At 35.6% G+C, this 20,790-nt stretch overlaps 1 protein-coding gene and 1 pseudogene across 2 annotated transcripts in view; one reads left to right on the forward strand and one right to left on the reverse strand.

The window, feature by feature from the left end:
- Positions 1-20,790, reverse strand: part of LEKR1 (leucine, glutamate and lysine rich 1) — a 205,846-nt gene that overhangs the window by 104,662 nt on the left and 80,394 nt on the right. Inside the window, exons 4-5 of the mRNA XM_032258228.1 lie at positions 17,809-17,984; positions 604-789 (exon numbers count right to left, since the gene is read on the reverse strand). Of these exons, the coding sequence (XP_032114119.1) occupies positions 604-789; positions 17,809-17,984 (362 nt within the window). The remainder of the gene's footprint in view (positions 1-603; positions 790-17,808; positions 17,985-20,790) is intronic.
- Positions 14,655-16,083, forward strand: LOC116536414 (annotated as a pseudogene). The gene has a single exon (XR_004262616.1). The product of XR_004262616.1 is annotated as a 26S proteasome regulatory subunit 4 pseudogene (transcript).

Below are 20,790 nucleotides of genomic sequence, written 5' to 3' on the forward strand. Positions count from 1 at the left end.
CTAAATGGCTACCTGGCTCCAGTGTCTTGATGTTTGAAACACCTCTATCCATTACTAACAGATTAATTGTTCCAAAACACTGCTTTTGTGATATCATTCTCCTGATTACCTATTTTATTAATCCCTTACTGCCTTCAGGGAAAATTACGAACCCTTTACCTTTACTGTCAAGACACTCATTCATCTGCGGTAAAGACAAATTTTAAGACCTTGCCCAAGATGCTTCAAACACTTTTAATTTTCTCATTTGGAAAAATGAATGATTGCCTAAAAATCTGGATTCACTTTTAGAAGAAAACATAGGAAAGCATAGATTTATCAAAGTAAATTTCACTTTATTTTTCTGAAATCTTACATTGCAGTTGAAATGTCTTTTATATACCTACTTAAGTCTTACCACACTAAATGGCAAAACTGAAAAGGATGACAGCAAGTATTGACTACAGGCATAGTTATCAGCATGGTGATGCTAATAATTAGGTATATTTGCAGCTCAAAATAATTAAAACAAGATTTTTTGTAATTATAAGTAAAAATTTAAACATTTTCTCATGTAGTTATATAACTAGTCACCAAAAAACAGCAAAAAAGTCTTCTCTTTACCTAGTACTTCTTTTTGCAAATCATAGCATCTGGTTTGCAAGTTTACTTCCTGTTGTCTAGATGTCTGAATCTGCTGAGACCTCAATATGGCTGCATCTGACAACAATTTCAGATTTTTCATTTCCTTTTCAAGGCATACATTATTTCTCTGGGATACGGTCAAACTTTTATTCAGTATGTCTATTTCTGTAAAAAATTCAAAGTTTACAAATCGGCAATAATTGAATCATAAAACATTTCTCTAAGGATTGATTAGTTTATTTTAGAAAATTAATAGTTGAAAGGCAAGATGACATTTATGAGATTATAATGACATCTAACTAAAAAGTTAAATTTAAATTCAGTTGTCATTCTGAAAATGAGAAAAAGTTTTATTGCTACATGATGCATGAAATCTTTTAGCAGTATTGTTTTTAGCTTTTAGATTGTATTAATACAACTTGCTTTGTAAATACTCATATAAATGAATAATATAAGACCTGTGTAATGTTCCGGGGTTTATTGAAATTTTTTTTTAGGCAACATGATTCAGAAAAGTAAATTTAAATGTGCTGGCATGAGCTGGTTGGGTGGCATTTCTAAGGGATTAACTAGAACACATTCTCTACAAATTATGAAGGTTTTAGAGGTACACTAGAAGGCTGGAGTGTCTAATAAATATATGGGCAAAAAGCATTAGTTAATAATATCTTAATGATTGTAATAGAATTGTGTCCCCCCCACAAATAAGGCCAGAATTCATCATAGTAATTATGTCATTATTCTATTTAGATGGTTTAATAAAATATCTTTATAGGTCTACTTAGATTTAAATGTGCTAATTTTATATAATTTCATGAGAAATGCATGGAGCATACTATCCTTCAGAAAAATAATTATCAAGCTCCACCTTCATCAGTCTTTTCTGCACTATTGCGTTAAACTAGCATTAAAACACATGAACACACATCCCACAAAGATAGTAATACTATAAAATTTGTACAACCATAATTCATTGAATTTATGACCATGTGATTTACATGAAAATTTGGACAGTCTGCTTTTCCAGACATTTCACTTGGAATTCCCTACTTTGGTTAGTCCATCCTGGACTATGTGATAGATTCAACATGTGATGAGATGTCAAAAATGGTTAGCTTCATTTATTGCTCTTGGTGCCACCACAGCAGAAACAGCACCCACATGGACCAGTGAAGACCACAAGCAGAGATACATAGGATAGACATACAGTAGAGGTAACATGGCCAGCAAATGGTTATAGGAGAAGTAAAGCAGTGAGCTAGAATAGAGCACAGAAAAGAGTGCATGTTTTATGGGATCATGATGAGGAGGATCAGGAATGTAGTAAAAGGAGAGAAAAGTTTCCATGGGTAGAAAGCATGTCTGGGAAGAAAAGTGGTATTTATGATAGACCTGGGGAATAAGCACAAGAGGTCTGGCACCTTCTCTACGTTTTTAGTTCCTGCTCAAAATGGAAAACCTAGAGAAATAAATTGGCAGAAACCAAATAAGTATGATTCTAATATAGTCCAATGATTATTTTATGTGGGAATTGTTTTCCTCAAAATAGCTATATGCTGCTAAAAGCTTGACTATGCACCCATTTGTGGGAGGAAAACTACTAACACACAGTACATAAAATTTTTTAAAAGGATGGAGTTAAAGAAAATAACGGGGTTACAATTTCCCTACATACATAAAAAGTCTTTCTGGATATTTTTGTAGCCAAAAAGGTGACTTCTTAAGGCTGAATAAACTACAACATACCATAGCCATATATATGTTTAAGTCAAAATGACACTGCAGAGCAGCACACACATGCTGTCACCTATTTATCATTTGCCAAAATTACACTGCTTAGGTTAGCAGGCTGACTCTGTTAGCATATACTACACTCTAAAATATTCATGTCAATGTGACTTTCTATGTGACATTAAAAGAATAAAATTTGCAATATAAATTTATTTGTAAAATATCTTCTAAGACATGGAAAAGTACATCATATTTCAAAACTAACAGAGGCTACAAACATTCCTAATAAGAAGTTAGGAAAAAGTAAAATGGAGATGAACTAACTTACTTTTGCAAACTAAACTGTACCTATGGCGATCCTGGTGTCAAAGATTCAATTCTACCCTTGCCATTATGCAATTCCATACTTGTCAGACATGTGTCCCAATTTGGGGTTCAGGAATTAAGATCCCCACAAGGTCAACGTGTATTGGTCATTGTATCCACCTTGAACCTTTCCTGTCTCAGCACCACCCCATGAAGAAAGTCCTCCTAACCTCATATATTCAGCTATCATCGCTCAAATGTTACCTCTGTGCAGAAGTCTTTTCGGATCTGATCTGGATGCGATCTTCGTCTTCCTGGAACTCACAGCAATTTACATCATTTGTATTGCACTGATCACATGCATACATGTGGTGTACTATTGGACTATAAGTTATTTTAAACCATAGATAATATTCATTTCTATTTCCCCCAATGTCAAATCTGACTGGCAGACTGAGTGATGGATTACAGAAGTGCAGAGACATAGGTGTTTTTCCTGTCCAAGCATGGCCAGGGAACCCCATGACTCACAGATGACCAAAAGACTGGAATCCAGCCACGGAGCCCCCATATGCTGGAGAGACTCATATTTATTTTAGAATAGATTTAATGATAAAGGTCTCAAACACCACTAGTGGGTAATTAACCATGCCGATCCCCCACTTCCCAAGCAGAGAGCAGTGCTGCACAAGGATAATCAAAGTTCTGTCTTAGGACAACATGGGTAAACTAAACACTCCTGTACCTATGGTGATAGGAACCCACTTAGATAAACTCCCTTACATTCCTTTCTACCTACTCCTTGCCTAATTGCCTCTGGGTAAGGACAGCCACCTTAGGCTCATTCCTTTTAGAAGCCTTGCAATACCTCTCGGCCTTCCAAGAAGGTCTGCATCTTTCTTATAGTTTTTACTACCACCCTGACCGATTTCTGACACTCCCTAATTTCTACCATGATGTTTTAGGATTAACAAGAGCTCAATAAATACCTAATAAATGAGTAAAGGCATTGCTGAGCAAAGCTTCTAAATTGATTTTAATATACTACTAGTTCCTGAATATGTGTTTATCTCATCCTTCATTTCAGAGGTAGGTATTCTGAACCCCACGTTTTTAAATGTCAAGGTTAAGCAGTTAAAACACATATCCAAAAGAAACATTTTTGATTGAACAAATTGATCAATTCTATCTATCCCTAATTTCATCAATTTTGTGAAAAACATGGACTACATTTCTAAGCCTAATTCTAGATCTGAATTTTAAAAGTTCAGTCAATAGTTGTTTTGGGAGTAGAATTAACCTGACAAATACTCTGCCTTGGTAAAAAATATATTTTCTGAAATTTCTTTTATTAAAATAAGTATGCTCTTGTTTAAGAAAATTTCATCTATAAAAACTTCAGTTTAAAAACATTGATTACATAAAGTGATATTCATTTGCTGGAAGAATAGGAAATATTTTACTCATACCTGCTACTCAATATTTAGCATACATTATCAGCAAGAAAATATTAAGCAATTCCTTTTCTAGGAATGTTGTTTCTGTTTTGGACTTTGATTTTAAAACAACTTAATTTTAACATGCAAATCTTTTAAAGTAGCTGACTAATATTGGGCAATATGTAGGGGGTTTACTACATTTATTAGTTTGCTAGGACTGGCAAAAGAAAGTACCATAGATTAAGTGGCTTAAACAACAGAAATTTATTTTCTCACAGCTCCAGAGACCAGAAGTCTGAGATCAAGATGTCAGCAGGATTGGTTCCTTCTAGGATGGTGAAGGAAGGATCTGTTCCAGGTCTCCTTGGTTTGCAGGTGGCTGCCTTTTCCCTGTGTATTCACATGGTGTCTGTGTACAGAACTCTTCTTCTTATGACACCAGTCAGATTGGATTAGGGGCTACCCTGATCACCTCTTTAAAAACCTCACCTCCAAATACAGTTACAAAAGGAGGTACTGGGGATTAGGACTTTAACATTTTAATGTATGAATTTGGGGGGGGGGGGGACACAATTCAGCCCATCACACTATATTTTAGCATATTTGTTATTTATAATGTTTGTACTATTATCAAAATACATGTTTTTAGCTTTTAGAATAAGTGGTAATAAATAATTCACTAGCTAATGCAAGTACAATTATTACTATTAGCCTCATGCAATCAATTTCTTTACCTTTATAAGTTTTTTTTTTTTTTGTCCTGTGAGCTTAGGCAAATGAACTCAAAATTATGTTAGTTTGTCATATTATTAGGAAACCTCTATAACCTTATTATCAAGCATTCTGATATTACAAACACAGTGTGATTAATTCACAAAACTTCACAGTTTTATTACAATAATAGGGAAAAAGACTCAGTGACTAGATTTACTAAAGAAATAAAAAACTGTACACAACTTAAAAACAAAACAAAAGTACTAAAAGTCGCCAGGCGCAGTGGCTCATGCCTGTAATCCCAGCAATTTGGCAGGCCAAGGTGCGTGGATCACCTGAGGTCAGGAGTTCAAGACCAGCCTGGCCAACATGGCAAAACCCCATCTCTACCAAAAATACAAAAATTAGCTGAGGGTGGTGGCACGTGCCTGTAATCCCAGCTACTCAGGAGGCTGAGGCAGGAGAATTGCTTGAATCTGGGAAGTGGAGGTTGCAATGAGTAGAGATCATGCCACTGCACTCCAGCCTGGGCAACAGAGCAAGACTCCGTCTCAAAAAAACAAACAAAGAAAAAACTAAAAAGTTTTTATTTTGAAATAAGTATAGCTTTACAGAAAGTTGCAAAGAAAACTGTGTAGGGAGTTCCTATCCAACCTTAACCCCACCTCACTTCTCCCCTTGTTGACATTTTGTACAACTGTAGCATACTATGAAAAGAAAATTGCACTGGTAAAATCCACAGAACTTACTTCGATTTTACCAATTGTACATACACTCACGTGTGTATGGGTGTATGTGTGTATGTGTAGTTTCATGCAATTTTATCGTAAGTGTAGCTTCATTACATATCACCACAATCAAAATACAGAATTGCCCTATTACCACAAAGCTGATCCTTGCTATCCCTTTATAGCCAAACCTACCACTATCCCCACCATCCCTAATCTCTGGCTACAACTAATCTGTTTTCTACATTTATAATTTTGTTATTTCAGGAATGCTATATAAACAAAATCATATCTTATATAAACTTTTGAGACTGGCTGTTTTCACTCAGCACAATTTTATTGGGGTTCATTCAAGTTGATACACATATTAATAATTTGTTCCCTTCTGTTACTGAGTAGTAGCATATGGTATGGACATAGCATGATTTGTCTTTCATCCATTGAAGGACATTTGGGTTGTTCTTAATTTGGGTCTATTATGACTAAAGCTGCTATGAACATTTACATACAAGTTTTTTTGGGAAATAAGTTTTCATTTATCTATGATAAATGAAAGAGAGCAAATGTTGGGTCATGTAGTAAGTGCATCTTCAGTTTCGGAGGAAATTGCAAAATTATTTTCTAGAATGGCTGAACCATTTTATATTCCTACGAGCAGTGCTGAGTAAACTAGTTTCTCTGATCCATGCCAACACTTAGTATGGTCAGTCTTTTCAATTTTAGACATTCTAATAAATGTGTAGTTGTATTTAATTGTGGTTTTGCATTTTCCTGATGGCTAATGATGTTGAACACTTTTTCATGTACTTATTTGCTATCTATATATCATCTTTGGTGAAATTTCTACTCATATCTTTTGCCCATTTTCTAATTGAATTTTTTTAATGTAGAGTTTTGGGAGTCATTTATATATTCTACATATAAATCTTTTGTTGGATATATGGTTTGCAAGTATTTTCTCCCAGTCTGTAGGTTTTTATTCTTTTTAACAGGTATTTCACGGAGCAAAAGGTGGTTTTTTTGTTTGTTTGTTTTTTAATAGGCAGGGTCTTGCAATGTTGCCCAGGCTGGAGTGCAATGGTTACTTACAGGTATGATCATAGAGCATAGCAGCCTCAAACCCCTGGGATTAAGCAATCCACCCACCTCAGCTTCCTGTGTAGCTAGGACTACAGGCATGTGCTAACACACTTTGCAAAAGTTCTTAAATTTTACTGAGAAAATTTATCAATTTTCCCTTTTAGGTATCATGCTTTTAGTTCAAGTTTAGGAACTCTTAGCCTAATCCTAGGTCCCAAATATTTTTTTTCCTAAAAGTTTCATATTTTTTGTTTAGTCCATGGTTAATCCACTTTGAGTTAGTTTTTGTAAAATGTGTGTGCTTTAGGACAAGGTTCTTTCTCTTTTTCTTTTCCTAAGGATATCCAATTATTCCAGCATCATTTGTTGAAAAGGCTATTCTTTCACTGAATTGCCTATGTGTCCTTATCAAAAATCAGTTGAGCATATTTTTCTGGTCTACTTATGTAGATTTTTAAAAAAACACATGTGAAAAGCCTTTTTGTTACTTCCTTTAGGAGAAAAGCTATAAACCCATTACAATGAACCATTCTGCAACAGAAATGAGAAATTAATATGATAGAAGAAACATGGACTTTAGAATAAAAAAGAATAGTTATAGCTAACATATCTTGCTTTCTTATTCTGGGGGCATCTTATTTCTTAGGCATCTGGGGGGGATGTGTGTGTGTTGTTATTTTATAGATGAGGACACTGAAGCACCCAGTTTTTTGTTAAGTGGATATAAACTTACAAGTTTTTTTGAGAACATAGGATTTCATTTATCTAGGATCCAGAACCAGGATATAAACTCTGGCTGCCTCTAGAGCCTTGTTCTTAGAATGCCTATATATCTTTATTTAAGAATTGAAGCCAACAACACAGAGGCCAACATACACGAGCGCAGACACATTGGTTTGCGTGGCCCTTCTCCAGACCTGGTGGTAAAGTCTGTGAAAGGGCAACACTATCACGGATCCCACATTCCCCTCCAGATTTTTCCTGATTTCTGCCATGAGTTCTAACATTTCTGACTCTGAATAGTGTTTGTTTAATGCATTTAAGTAAAAGATTAATTAAACAATAAAGACAACTAGAAATAAACATTAACAGGTTAGGATTAAGAGTACCTTGGGGACAGAGCAAGACTTGGTCTCCGAAAAAAAAAAAAAAAAAAAAAAAAAGAGTGACTGTTAAGGCTGGGTGTGGTGGCTCACAACTGTAATCCCAGCACTTGGGATGCCAAGGTGGGCAGATCACGAGGTCAGGAGTTTGACCAGCCTAACCAGCTTGGTGAAGCCCCGTCTCTACTAAAAATACAAAAAATTAGCTGGGCGTGGTGGTGCATGCCTGTAATCCTAGCTACTTGGGAGGCTGAGGCAGGAGAATTGTTTGAACATGGGATGCAGAGGTTCCAGCCTGGGTGACAGAGTAAGACATGTCAAAAAAAAAAATAAAGTGACTGTTAAAAGTGTTCTTCAGCTATAATTCATATTGTCATGATCATTTTTTTGTTTTTTTTCCACTTTTCCTCATCATTTTTGTAAATAATAAATTATAACATTTACAAATTTTATTTATTAAAATGTTCATTTCACTCTTTATCCATAGTAGCCATAATCAATAGAAATATATATAATGCAAACCACACATGTAATTTTAAATTTCCAGTAGCCATATTAAAAATATAAGAAATACACAAAATTAATTTTAATAGTGTATTTTATTTCATTTCACATATCCAAAATGTTATCATTTCAACAAAAGGCTATACCCACATTTCAGGTGCTCAATAGACAGGAGGCTGGTGGCTAACCTATGGGAAAGCGAAGGTCTGCATCCTTCCTAGGCTCTTGGTCATCTAGGGGATAGTTCCTCAAGTTTTACTAAGATTATTCTTTGAAAACATTATATTCAATTTATTTTTTCTATACTCAAATTTAAGATAGAGATTACTTGCTTACAATTCTATGCAATGAAATTGGCATGTTTATATAGTTACTAGGATTACTGTTAAATTTAAAATGTATTCAAATTGATCAAAGAAACTGTAAAAAGGCAATGATCAGCACCTTTCAAATTTTACATGTATTTGCACGTTTGTACATCCATGCCCTGGAAATTTGATTGTTCCGATAGAATAAGAAGAAAGTTTTTTAAAAGGAGAAAAAAGGTCTTATAGCTTCAGTTTGACACAACCCATCTGTTGTGTTTACCAAGCTCTTGCTTGGGAATTGAATATACTGTCCTTGTGTATGCATTATCACCTTTGAGTTTCTGTCATCACCACTGTGTAACTTCTAAACAAGGTCCTTCTGCTTCTAACGCAAAAGTGACATACTATAATGGTAAACATAAAAGCCAAAAGTTGAAAACTAATTCCTATTTCTTTGTATTAGATAAAATATAAAATGTAACACTTGCAAATGAAAAGCAAAATGGGCATATACTTTGATTCTGCAATTCTACTTCTAGGAATTAACTATGTTAAAGAAAAAAATGGGATAAAATCATACAGATGCATGTATAAAGATGTTCAGTGAATCCTTATTTACAATAGCAAAACTATGATCAACCTAAATGTCCATGAATAGAAAATTAGTTAAATGAGATACATGCCTATAATAAAATACTGTCAACATAGTTAATTGGCATGACTATATTTTCATGATATATCTTAAGTGTATATATATATGTATATATATGCACAGAAAAAAGTTTAGAAAGCTCTATATCAAAATGTTAGCAGCAGTTACCTCTATGTCATAATATTACAGATGATTGGTGTCAATTTTCATTCTTTTTGCCCCTTTTCTGTATTTTCTATTTTCTGTTTTTATATTGAGGTTGTTTTATGTTTATGATTGCAAAAATCCTAAAAGCCTTTTGAATTTGGGGAAAAAAAGAGAATTATTAAGTTTTTATATTTTCTTCTTATAAATTCAATAAAAAACTTTCAAACTGATTTTTAAAATCCAATTCAGAATTGTACTACTGATAATAGCCCCACATTAAATTTGCTCTTGGTTTTCAGGCAAGTGTAGTTCATGAATGAAGCCTCTCTTCTCTTTCCAGATTATAGACTATGTAAACATTAAGAATATGTAAGAAACCTTAGAAAATACTCAGAGGTCCCAAAACCTAATATAAATATAATCAGGACCCTCATTATGAAAATGTGGATGCACTTTTACTTCCATTTCAATTCCACAAATTTCACTGAGCACCTTCTATGTGACAGGTTCAATACTCTTAAAACACTAGTAATACAGCATTCAGCAAAACAATCAAAATTCCTGTTTTCACTGAGATTACAACCAGTAGGAGGAGACTGGCAGTAAACACATAAATCAGTAAATGAATATTTCTGATAGTAATAGATATTATTAAAAATGAAACAGACCGGGCATGGTGGCTCACGCCTGTAATCCCAGCACTTTGGGAGGCTGAGGCAGGTGGATCATGAGGTCAGGAGTTCGAGACCAGTCTGGCCAGTATGGTGAAACCCTGTCTCTACTAAAAATACAAAAATTAGCCGGTGTGGTGGTGCACACCTGTAGTCCCAGCTACTCAGGAGGCTAAGGCAGGAGAATTGCTTGAGTCCGAGGGGCAGAGGTTGCAGTGAGCCAAGATTGCGCCACTACACTCTAGCCTGGGCAACAGTGCTCCAGCCTAGGCAACAGAGTGAGACTCCATATCAAAAAAAAAAAAAGAAAGAAAGAAACAGAAAATCAGGATAGAGAAGGACTATAAAGGAAGACAATGTGGTCAATAAAGATTTTTTGAGGAGGTGACATTTGAACTGAGACTTTCAATTACAGGAAGGCACAGCTACTTGTTTGGGAGACTCTTAGCCAATTTTACCTCCATGAACCTGAAGAGTCTCCCTTTTTCCACATACTATACAGTCATGGCCACAGGTCACATTCAGGGAGAATAAAGTGAGTGAAGCTTTCTGAGGGAGAAGGGTTTTCCTCTACACGAAAGGGGTGTCATTGTCTCCTTGTTTGTTATTTTTCTATGATTGTGATATTCTGCACTACATAACTAACTGTTCCAAGCTATGTGGTTAAATTAACAGCCTTAAAATGGACAGTTGGCTTAAAAGTTTCCTGAAAAAGAAAACATGGATTATAGAAAATATTAATAATGCAACACAAATGAAAACAAAAACATTAGAGTTGATTTCTCTCCAATTCCTGTATGATTGAATTCACAGTTATTGATATAATGAGGTAAATATTCTATAATAAGATGTGACAAGACACTCAAAAGTGAGAAAATTATCAAGATGACTACTTAACATGTGCATTCATAGTTTTTATATGAATACCCTATTACAAATAATAAAATTAAAGAGACTGACAATACTAAGTGTTAGCAAAGATGTGCAGCAACTAGAGCTCTCATACACTGCTGGTAAAAATGTGAAAGGAGGCCGGGTGCAGTGGCTCACACCTGTAATCCCAGCATTTTGGGAGGCCGAGGTGGGCAGATCATGACGTCAGGAGATTGACACTATCCTGGCTAACATAGTGAAACCCCATCTCTAGTAAAATACAAAAAATTAGCTAGGTGTGGTGGTGTGTGCCTGTAGTTCCAGCTACTTGGGAGGCTGAGGCAGGAAAATTGCTTGAACCCAGAAGGCGGAGGTTGCAGTGAGCTGAGACAATGCCACTGCACTCCAGCCTGTACAACAGAGGGAGACTCCATCTCAAAAAAAAAAAAATAATAATACACATATATACATGAAAGGAACAATCACTTTGGAAAACTGTTGGGTAGTTTCTTAAAATGTTGAATATACCCTACTATACAATTCAGCCATTCCACTCCTAGGTACTTACCAAAAATAACAAAAATATCCACAAAAGACATATATGAATGTTCAAATAGTGAAAATGATGCATAAGATATACTATAATTACAAAATGAAATATAATTATGTAAAATGTATCTATATTATTAATTGCCAGAAGCAAGATTTCTCTGGCACAGATATGCAGATGATACTGGAAGTTAGAAGTCAGAAGTAAACTAAAGGTCCAAAGAATATGACCAACACACTGTCAGTGCCTGCTCCATTTAATAATATAGGGTTTTTTTGGGTTTTTTTTGAGACGGAGTTTCACTCTGTTGCACAGGTTTAAGCAATGCTCATGCCTCAGACTCCCAAGTAGCTGGAGTTACAGGTGTGCACCACCACACCTGGCTAATTTTTGTATTTTTAGTAGAAACAGGGTTTTGCTCTGTTGCCCTATGAACTTCTGAGCTCAAGCTATTGACTCATCTCAGCCTCCCATAGTGCTAGGCATGAGCCATCACACGAGGCCTAATATAGATACACTTTTTACGTGTTTGTTATAATATTCCTCTATTTGCCTAAATTTAATTATTAAAGTTAAATTTCAAATTTAAAAGCATATTGTCATATAAAATGCATTTCTGAAGGCACACATTATATAAAAAAATTGTTAGTAAGTGAAATTGAAGTTTCATCGTTCAACATGATTTTTTCCCCAACATTTAACTACGAAAGTTTTAAAACATATAGAAAAGTTAAAATAATTGTACATTGGACACAAATATACATACTACTTAGATTCTACAATTAATATTTTATTTGCTTAATCATATAGCTATATATCTATCAAACACTTTATATATCCATCAATCCATCTTATGAATATCAAGGTAAGTTGCAGAAATAGATATACTTCTTTCATCATACAGATGATTAGAGTTCAACATTTGCATATATTTCTTTTTATTTTTGAGTAAAATTTACCTACAGAAATATACAAATCTCAAGTGCACCAACAGATTAGGTTTGACAAATGTATCCATCTGTGTAATGCAAACCCCTATCAAAACATAAAGAATTACTATCATCAAAGAAAGTACCTTTGTGCTTTTCCAGCCAATCCTACTCTCCAAGGCAACCACTGTTCTGTCTCTTCCCCACTGTAGATTAGTTTTGCCTGTTTCTAGAACTTTATATAAATGAAATAATACAACATGTATTATTTGTGTAAGGCTACTTTCAAGTAGCATAATATTTTTGAAGATTATCTACACTACTACATTATCTGTAGTTCATTATATATTCCACTGAATATATTCAATTTTTTTTTTTTTAGAGAACCCATTCTACTACTGATGCATTCGTGAGCATCAGTAGTAGATGCTACTGATTTTTGCAGTTTTAGGATATTTTGAATTAAGACTGAATAAAGTTCCTGAATATTCTCATATAAGTATTTTGTAGACATATGTTTTCATGTTTCTTGGGTAAATACCAAAGGGTGGAATTTCAGGATCTTTGGATAGATGTATATTTAGTTTAATGAGAAACTGTGAAATCTTTTTTTTAAGTGGCTGTAGCATTTTACATTCTCAACAATTTGCATAAGAATTCCAGTGCTCTACTTCCTCAGTAACATCTGCTACCACCAAACTGGTTCATTTTAGCCAATCAGATGGGCCAATGATGTTGAGCACATTTTGTGTCTTGATTGGCCATTTACGTATCTTCCTGTGTAGTGTCTGTTCAGATCTTTTGGTCATTTTTGAATGAATCCTTTTATTATTGACTTGTGGGCATTCTTTTTTTTTTTTTGAGGCAGAGTTTCTCTCTTGTTGCCCAAGCTGGAGTGGTGCAACAGCATGATCTTGGCTCACCGCAACCTTTGCCTCCCAGGTTCAAGCGATTCTCCTGCCTCAGCCTCCTGAGTAGCTGGGATTACAGGCATGCATGACCATGCCTGACTTATTTTTTGTATTTTCAGTAGCGATGGGGTTTCTCCATGTTGATCAGGCTGATCTCGAACTCCTGACCTTGGGTGATCCGCCCACCTGGGCCTCCCAAAGTTCTGGGATTATAGGCGTGAGCAACATTCTTTATGTAACTGGGACAACAGTTCTTGGCCACATATTTTGTAAATATTTTCTCTGTGACTTAACTATTCATTTTCTTACTGATAGCTTCTGATGAACAGATGTTTTAATTTTGATAGCCTAATTCATCAATTTTCAATTTTTGTTCTTTTATAGTTCTTACTTCTATGTCCTATCCAGGACATCTTCATTTACAATCACGTCATGAACATATTTTGCTATGTTTCTTCTAGTAGTTTTATAATTTTATCCTTTGTGTTTATGTTTATGATTTGTCCTAAATTAATTCTCATGTATGGTGTGAGGTAGAAGTTGAGGTATATTTTTCTACATGTGTATTCAGTTGTTCCAGCACAATTTGTTGAAAAACTCTCTTTCCCATTGGATTGTTTTGGTGCTTTTGTCAAAAGTCAGTTGACTATATAAGTAGGGTTATTTACCAGGCTATCTTGTTCCATTCATCTTTGTTGATCCATATGCCAGCACTATACTGATTTGATTACTGAATAAATCTTAGGTGATGTTTAGAATGCCATCTTTTGGATTGTCTGAATACTTTTTAAAGAGTTATCTTTTAAACTGTGGATTAGCTTTTTAGCTACATGTTTTTGTATTTAATTTTTTGGTGGTTAGAAATTATACTATACATTCTTCTTTTTTATTGCATTTTAGGTTTGGGGTACATGTGAAGGACATGCAAGATTGTTGCATAGGTACACACATGGCAGTATGATTTTCTGCCTTCCTCCCCATCACCTATATCTGGCATTTCCCCACATGCTCTCTCTCCCCAAATCCCCTCCTTACTGGTTTAAATAAAATAAATATTCTACCATGTCACGTAAAATACAAATATAGTGCAACCAAATAAATCCACTTATCCCCGTCTGCATCCTTTAGGCTCTAGTTGTCATGTTACATTGACATACTTCATAAACCCCACAATATAATAATTCTTGCTCTAAATAAGCATATGATTTTTTAATTTAAAGGAAAAGGGGTCTTTTATATTTACTCATATTTGTCACTTATGGTGCATTTTATTCCCTCCTGAGGATGCTGGGGCTCCATTAATTTTTTTTTTTCAATGTTTATCTTTATTCTTCAAATAAAATAATTTTTATTGATTTATCTTAAAATTCACTGATTTGGGAAGAACTTCCGGCAGCGGCAGCTCCAGTGGCCAAGGCAAGATGGGTCAAAGTCAGAGTGGTGGTCATGGTCCTGGAGGTGGCAAGAAGGATGACAAGGACAAGAAAAAGAAATATGAACCTCCTGTACCAAGTAGAGTGGGGAAAAAGAAGAAGAAAACAAAGGGACCAGATGCTGCCAGCAAATTGCCACTGGTGACACCTCACACTCAGTGCCGGCTAAAATTACTGAAATTAGAGAGAATTAAAGACTACCTTCTCATGGAGGAAGAATTCATTAGAAATCAGGAACAAATGAAACCATTAGAAGAAAAGCAAGAGGAGGAAAGATCAAAAGTGGATGATCTGAGGGGCACCCCGATGTCAGTAGGAACCTTGGAAGAGATCATCGATGACAATCATGCTATCGTGTCTACATCTGTGGGCTCAGAACACTACGTCAGCATTCTGTCATTTGTAGACAAGGATCTGCTGGAACCTGGCTGCTCAGTCCTGCTCAACCACAAGGTGCACGCCGTGATAGGGGTGCTGATGGATGACACGGATCCCCTGGTCACAGTGATGAAGGTGGAAAAGGCCCCCCAGGAGACCTATGCCGATATTGGGGGCCTGGACAACCAAATTCAGGAAATTAAGGAATCTGTGGAGCTTCCTCTCACCCACCCTGAATATTATGAAGAGATGGGTATAAAGCCTCCTAAGGGGGTCATTCTCTATGGTCCACCTGGCACAGGCAAAACCTTATTAGCCAAAGCAGTAGCAAACCAAACCTCAGCCACTTTCTTGAAAGTGGTTGGCTCTGAACTTATTCAGAAGTACCTAGGTGATGGGCCCAAACTCGTGCAGGAACTGTTTCAAGTTGCTGAAGAACATGCACCGTCCATCATGTTTATTGATGAAATTGATGCCATTGGGACAAAAAGATACGACTCAAATTCTGGTGGTGAGAGAGAAATTCAGCGAACAATGTTGGAACTGTTGAACCAACTGGATGGATTTGATTCTAGGGGAGATGTGAAAGTTATCATGGCCACAAACCGAATAGAAACTTTGGATCCAGCACTTATCAGACCAGGCTGCATTGACAGGAAGATCGAGCTCCCCCTACCTGATGAAAAGACTAAGAAGCGCATCTTTCAGATTCACACAAGCAGGATGACGCTAGCTGATGATGTAACCCTGGACGACTTGATCATGGCTAAAGATGACCTCTTTGGTGCTGACATCAAGGCAATCTGTACAGAAGCTGGTCTGATGGCCTTAAGAGAACGTAGAATGAAAGTAACAAATGAAGACTTCAAAAAATCTAAAGAAAATGTTCTTTATAAGAAACAGGAAGGCACCCCTGAGGGGCTCTATCTCTAGTGAACTACAGCTGCCAGCAGGAAAATGGGAGATTTCTCCATCCCTGAAAGGGATGAGGTTGGGGTAACGGAATCCCTGTTCCCATTGGTTTTTATTAGCAAAACATCCTGTGTCTTTTGGAGTACGATGTGTTAAGTGCCCATTGGGTGGCCTTCGTCTGTCAGTCACCGTGCAGCAGTCTGCTTCTCAATAAAGCATGCTCTTTCACACACACACACAAAAAAAATACACTGACTTTTTTCTGTAATGAAATATGCTATAAAAGTCCATCTAGTGAAATTTTATTTCAGATACTGTATTTTTCTATTCTTGAATTTCTCATTTTTTAACAGTTGCTTACTCAGATTTTCTCTTATTCATTACTAGTATATTTTCCTTTATATCCTTGAGCATTGTTATGATCACTAATTTGAAACCCTGGTCAGCTAATTATAGTCAACTGGTCTCTATTCTTTTGGATATAAGTAATTTTGAATTGTATACTGAACATTGTGGGTGTTATGTTATAAAGACTCTGGATCCTTATGTTCTGCCAAAGAGTATTTATTTTTTTCTTGTTTTGTCTTAACAAGGAGTTAAGCTGGCTAAACTTAAAGTATTAAATCTGTTTCCCATAGGGTAGGTGACAGCTAAAATATCAATTACTTTAGTTTGAGATGGACTAGTTAGCGTGTTCCTTGAGCATATGCATTTCAGGAATAAGCCTGAGATTTGTAAAGAGTTTATATGCAAAATTTGAGCTCTCTTTCTCTGGGTTTCACTTTTCTGGGATATCCCTTACTTCTCAGAGGCTGAGGTTGCCTTGTTCTCTATCCTCTAGTCTACAAATTTTGATCAAATTTTTAGCTTTTTTGCATGGAGCAAACTGTACCGTTCCCTCAATCCAATATCCTTAAAAAGAAAAAATTCACTCACTGCCATGCCTTTCTTTCAACATAAAAAAAAGTTAATGGACTATTTTTTAGAGCAGTTTTAGGTTCACAGGAAAATTGAGCAGAAGTATGGAGAGTTCCCATATCGCCCCTTTTCCACACATCCACAACGTCCCCCACTATGGGCATCCTGCACTGGAGTAGTACTTTCTTACAATTGATGAATCAATATCATATTACTACCCAAAACTCATAATTTACATTAGGGTTCATTCTTGGTGTTATAGATTCTATGAACTTTGACAAATATATAATGACATGTCTCCAGTATTGTAGTATTATACAGAATAGTTTCACTGCCCTAAAAATCTTCTTTGTCCATTTATCCTCTGCCTGGAACTCCTGGCAACCACTGATCATTTTACTGTTCCATAGTTTTGTCTTTTCCAAAATGTCATATAGTTGGAATAATACAGTATGTAGCCTTTTCAAATTGGCATCCTTCACTTAGTATGCCTTCTTTCAATTTTTGATACTCCCTCCATTATGTGTTTGGTTTGCGTCACTATTGTCTTTAAGTAGCTATTTTTTCTAGAATTTATAGTTGTTATCTGTAAGAAGGCTTACCTAATATGAGCTACTCAGCCATTAAGAGAAGTTTTAAAAATAAATTAGTACCTTTAACAGTAACAAACAGACTTCTGGCCACAGTTCAAGATAGATATATCATAGCTTATTTTAGATAAACCTAAAATAATTAAATTTCAGAATTGAAATAGATCTTAATGGTCATCTACTCTACCAACTGATAACAAAATTATTCCTAATTTCCATCAAATAAAATGAAATATCATTATTTCATTACTTATGATGTATCCTTTACCAAAAAGGGACAATTATATTCTAAATACATGTAACAAACCTGTCAAGGCTGTTTCACTCATAGATTTAATTTGCAGAAAAATTTCTCCTTTCAGTGAAGTCCAGTTTTGGTAATTATCATACACTTCATTTTTAATATGGATTAGCTCCCTTTTAGTAAAAGTAAGTAATGAAAGAGTCTTATTCCAGAAATATTTGTACTCTGACAATCTTTGACTGCAAGGTAAAAAAAATAAATAGAATTTTAAAAAATAGTAAGCATAATAAACATTTCTTCAAAAACAGTTTTAGAGTGACCATATAATCTACTAATTGGAGACAAATTTTGAAACCAAAAGAAGTTGGTATTCATGTTATGCTGAGACAACATACAAACTAGGAATAACTCAGGTAGACTGAAGTGTATGGTCACTCTAACACATTTCCATTTTGCCATTATTTTAGCTACAAAGAAAGATAGCTAATTACCTTCATACACATTTATTCTAAATACATATATATATATATATATATACACACACACACACACATACAGTATATATACAGTATATATATATATATATATTCAACAGTAAACATTTAGTGAAGAAAATTAGGCCAGAGCAATTTAGTCTTAGATCTTAAATGAGAATCTTAGTGTCTTATACAGCATTTGCCCCACATAGCATGGTTGGACAGGCAGTGAAAAATCTGGAGTAATAATAAATAAAACAATTCGAAGTGACTTATGCAGTGCATTTGCTTCATAACACTCGACAGCTCAAATAATCATGTTTTTTGTTATCTCAATGATTTTTATTACTTCAGATATTATGGTTTTAATTACCTTAATAATCAAGTACAGATATAGATTTGAGAGTTAGCAGCACAAAGGTGATGACTGAAGCTATGAGAGTATGATTATTGTGTCAATATTTATATCCCTGAGTAGACTAAGATCTATAAGGCAGAGGTTATATCTATATCTGTCTTGCTCATCACAGTCTTTTTAGTATTTAGCACAGTGCCTACTGCATAATATGTGCTTAACAAAAACTGAATAAACGAGTAAATAAAATATGTTCCCCACCTCAACTGGAGAAATGGAAAAGTGAGAAGTGCTAGGGTTAACACATTGGACAACACAAACATTTAAGGGATTGAAACTAAAAAAAAATCCCTCAAAGGAGACAAACAGCTGCTAAGAGATGAACAGCACCAAGGAGGCTAAGCAGAATATTGAGGATTCCTCAGAAAGGAATTAATGTTTAACAACCTGGAAGTAGGTATGAAAGCCAAAGGATTTAAGGGTAAATACAGCTAAATAAGTAGAGATAAAAGGACTTGGAATGTTGGTAAACTCCTCTATGTAAAAAATCCTAAAGAAGATACACACACACACACACACACACACACACACACACACACACACTAGAATTAAACAAATTCATCAAAGTCACAGGATACGTGATCCATATGCAAAAATCAATTTTATTGCTGTAATTAACAATGACCACTCCCCAAAATAAAATTAACAGTCCTATTCATAGTAACATAAAAAGAATAAAACTCTTAGAAATAAATTTAATAAAAGAAGTTCAAGAAAATAAAACATTTTTGAGAGGACTAAAGATCTCCATGGAAAAATATAACACATTCATGAACTGAAAGATGCAAAAATTTTAAAGGAAAAATTCTCCCCAAATTGATCTATAGATTCAATACTATACCTATCAAAATCCCAGCAGGCTACTTTGCAGAAATTCACAACTGATCATAAAATTCATTATCGAGGGTCCAGAAGAGCAAAAGTGATTTTGAAAACAAAGAAGAAAGTTAGAGGGCTTATACTTCTTGATTTTAACATTTAATAAAAACCATTGTTTTTAAGAGAGTGTGGCACTTATGTAAGACATCCAGATTAATGGAACAGAACAGAATATCCAAAAGTAATCTTTTACATTTACGGTGAATTTTTTAGGCAAAGATGTTAAGGCAATTCAATAAGGGAAAAAATGGTCTCTAACAAACAGTGCTGGAACAATTGAATATCCATGTGAAATAGGATGAATTTAGATCCTTAATTCATATCATATGCAAAAGTTAGCAGAAATAGATCGCAGATCTAAATAAGAGCTAAAACTATAAAACTCTAAGAAAATACAGGAGAAAATCCTTGTAACAGGCTTAGACAGAGTTCTTACACACATAAGCAAAAGCACAATCTATGAAACAGATAAATTGTATTTCATCAAAAATAACAACTTTTCAAAAGACATTGTTAAGAATATAAAAAGTAAGCCCGGGCAAGATGGCTACATAGGAGCAGCTCCGTGTGCAGCTCCCAGCCAGATGGACACAGAAGTCAAGTGATTTCCACATTTCCAACTGAGGTACCTGGGTCATCTCACTGAGACTGGTTGGACAGTGGGTGCAGCCCAAGGAGGGTGAGTCGAAGCAGGGTGGGGCATCACCTCACCCGGGAAGTGCAAGGTGCCAGGGAACTCCCTCTCTTAGCCAAGGGAAGCCATTAGAGACTGTTTCCTGCACGCTGGCCCAGATACTGCACTATTCCCATGGTTTTTACTACCCACAGACCAGAAGATTCCCTCCAGTACCTACATAATCACCAGGGCCCTGGGTTTCCAGCACAAAACTGGGCGGCCATTTGGGCAGAAATTGAGCTAGTCACAGTAGTTTTTCATACCCCAGTGGTGCCTGGAATGCCAACGAGACAGAACCATTGACTCCCCTGGAAAAGGGGCTGAAGCCAGGGAGCCAGGGTCTGGCTTGGCAGTTCCCACCCCCACAGAGACCAGCAAGCTAAGATCCACTGACTTGAAATTCTCACAGCCAGCACAGCAATCTGAGCTGGACCTGGGTCATTTGAGCTTGGTGGAGAAAGCGGCATCCACCATTGCTGAGGCTCAAGTAGGCGGTTTCAACCCCACAGTATAAGCAAAGCTGCGGGGAAATTCAAACTGGACAAAGCCCAACAAAGCTCAGCAGCTGCAGGCACTGTCTCACTAGATGTCCTTGTGGG

This window comes from Sapajus apella, unplaced genomic scaffold (genome assembly GCF_009761245.1).
Source record: "Sapajus apella isolate SASKATOON/1434 unplaced genomic scaffold, GSC_monkey_1.0 scaffold4, whole genome shotgun sequence".
Lineage (NCBI taxonomy): Eukaryota > Metazoa > Chordata > Mammalia > Primates > Cebidae > Sapajus > Sapajus apella.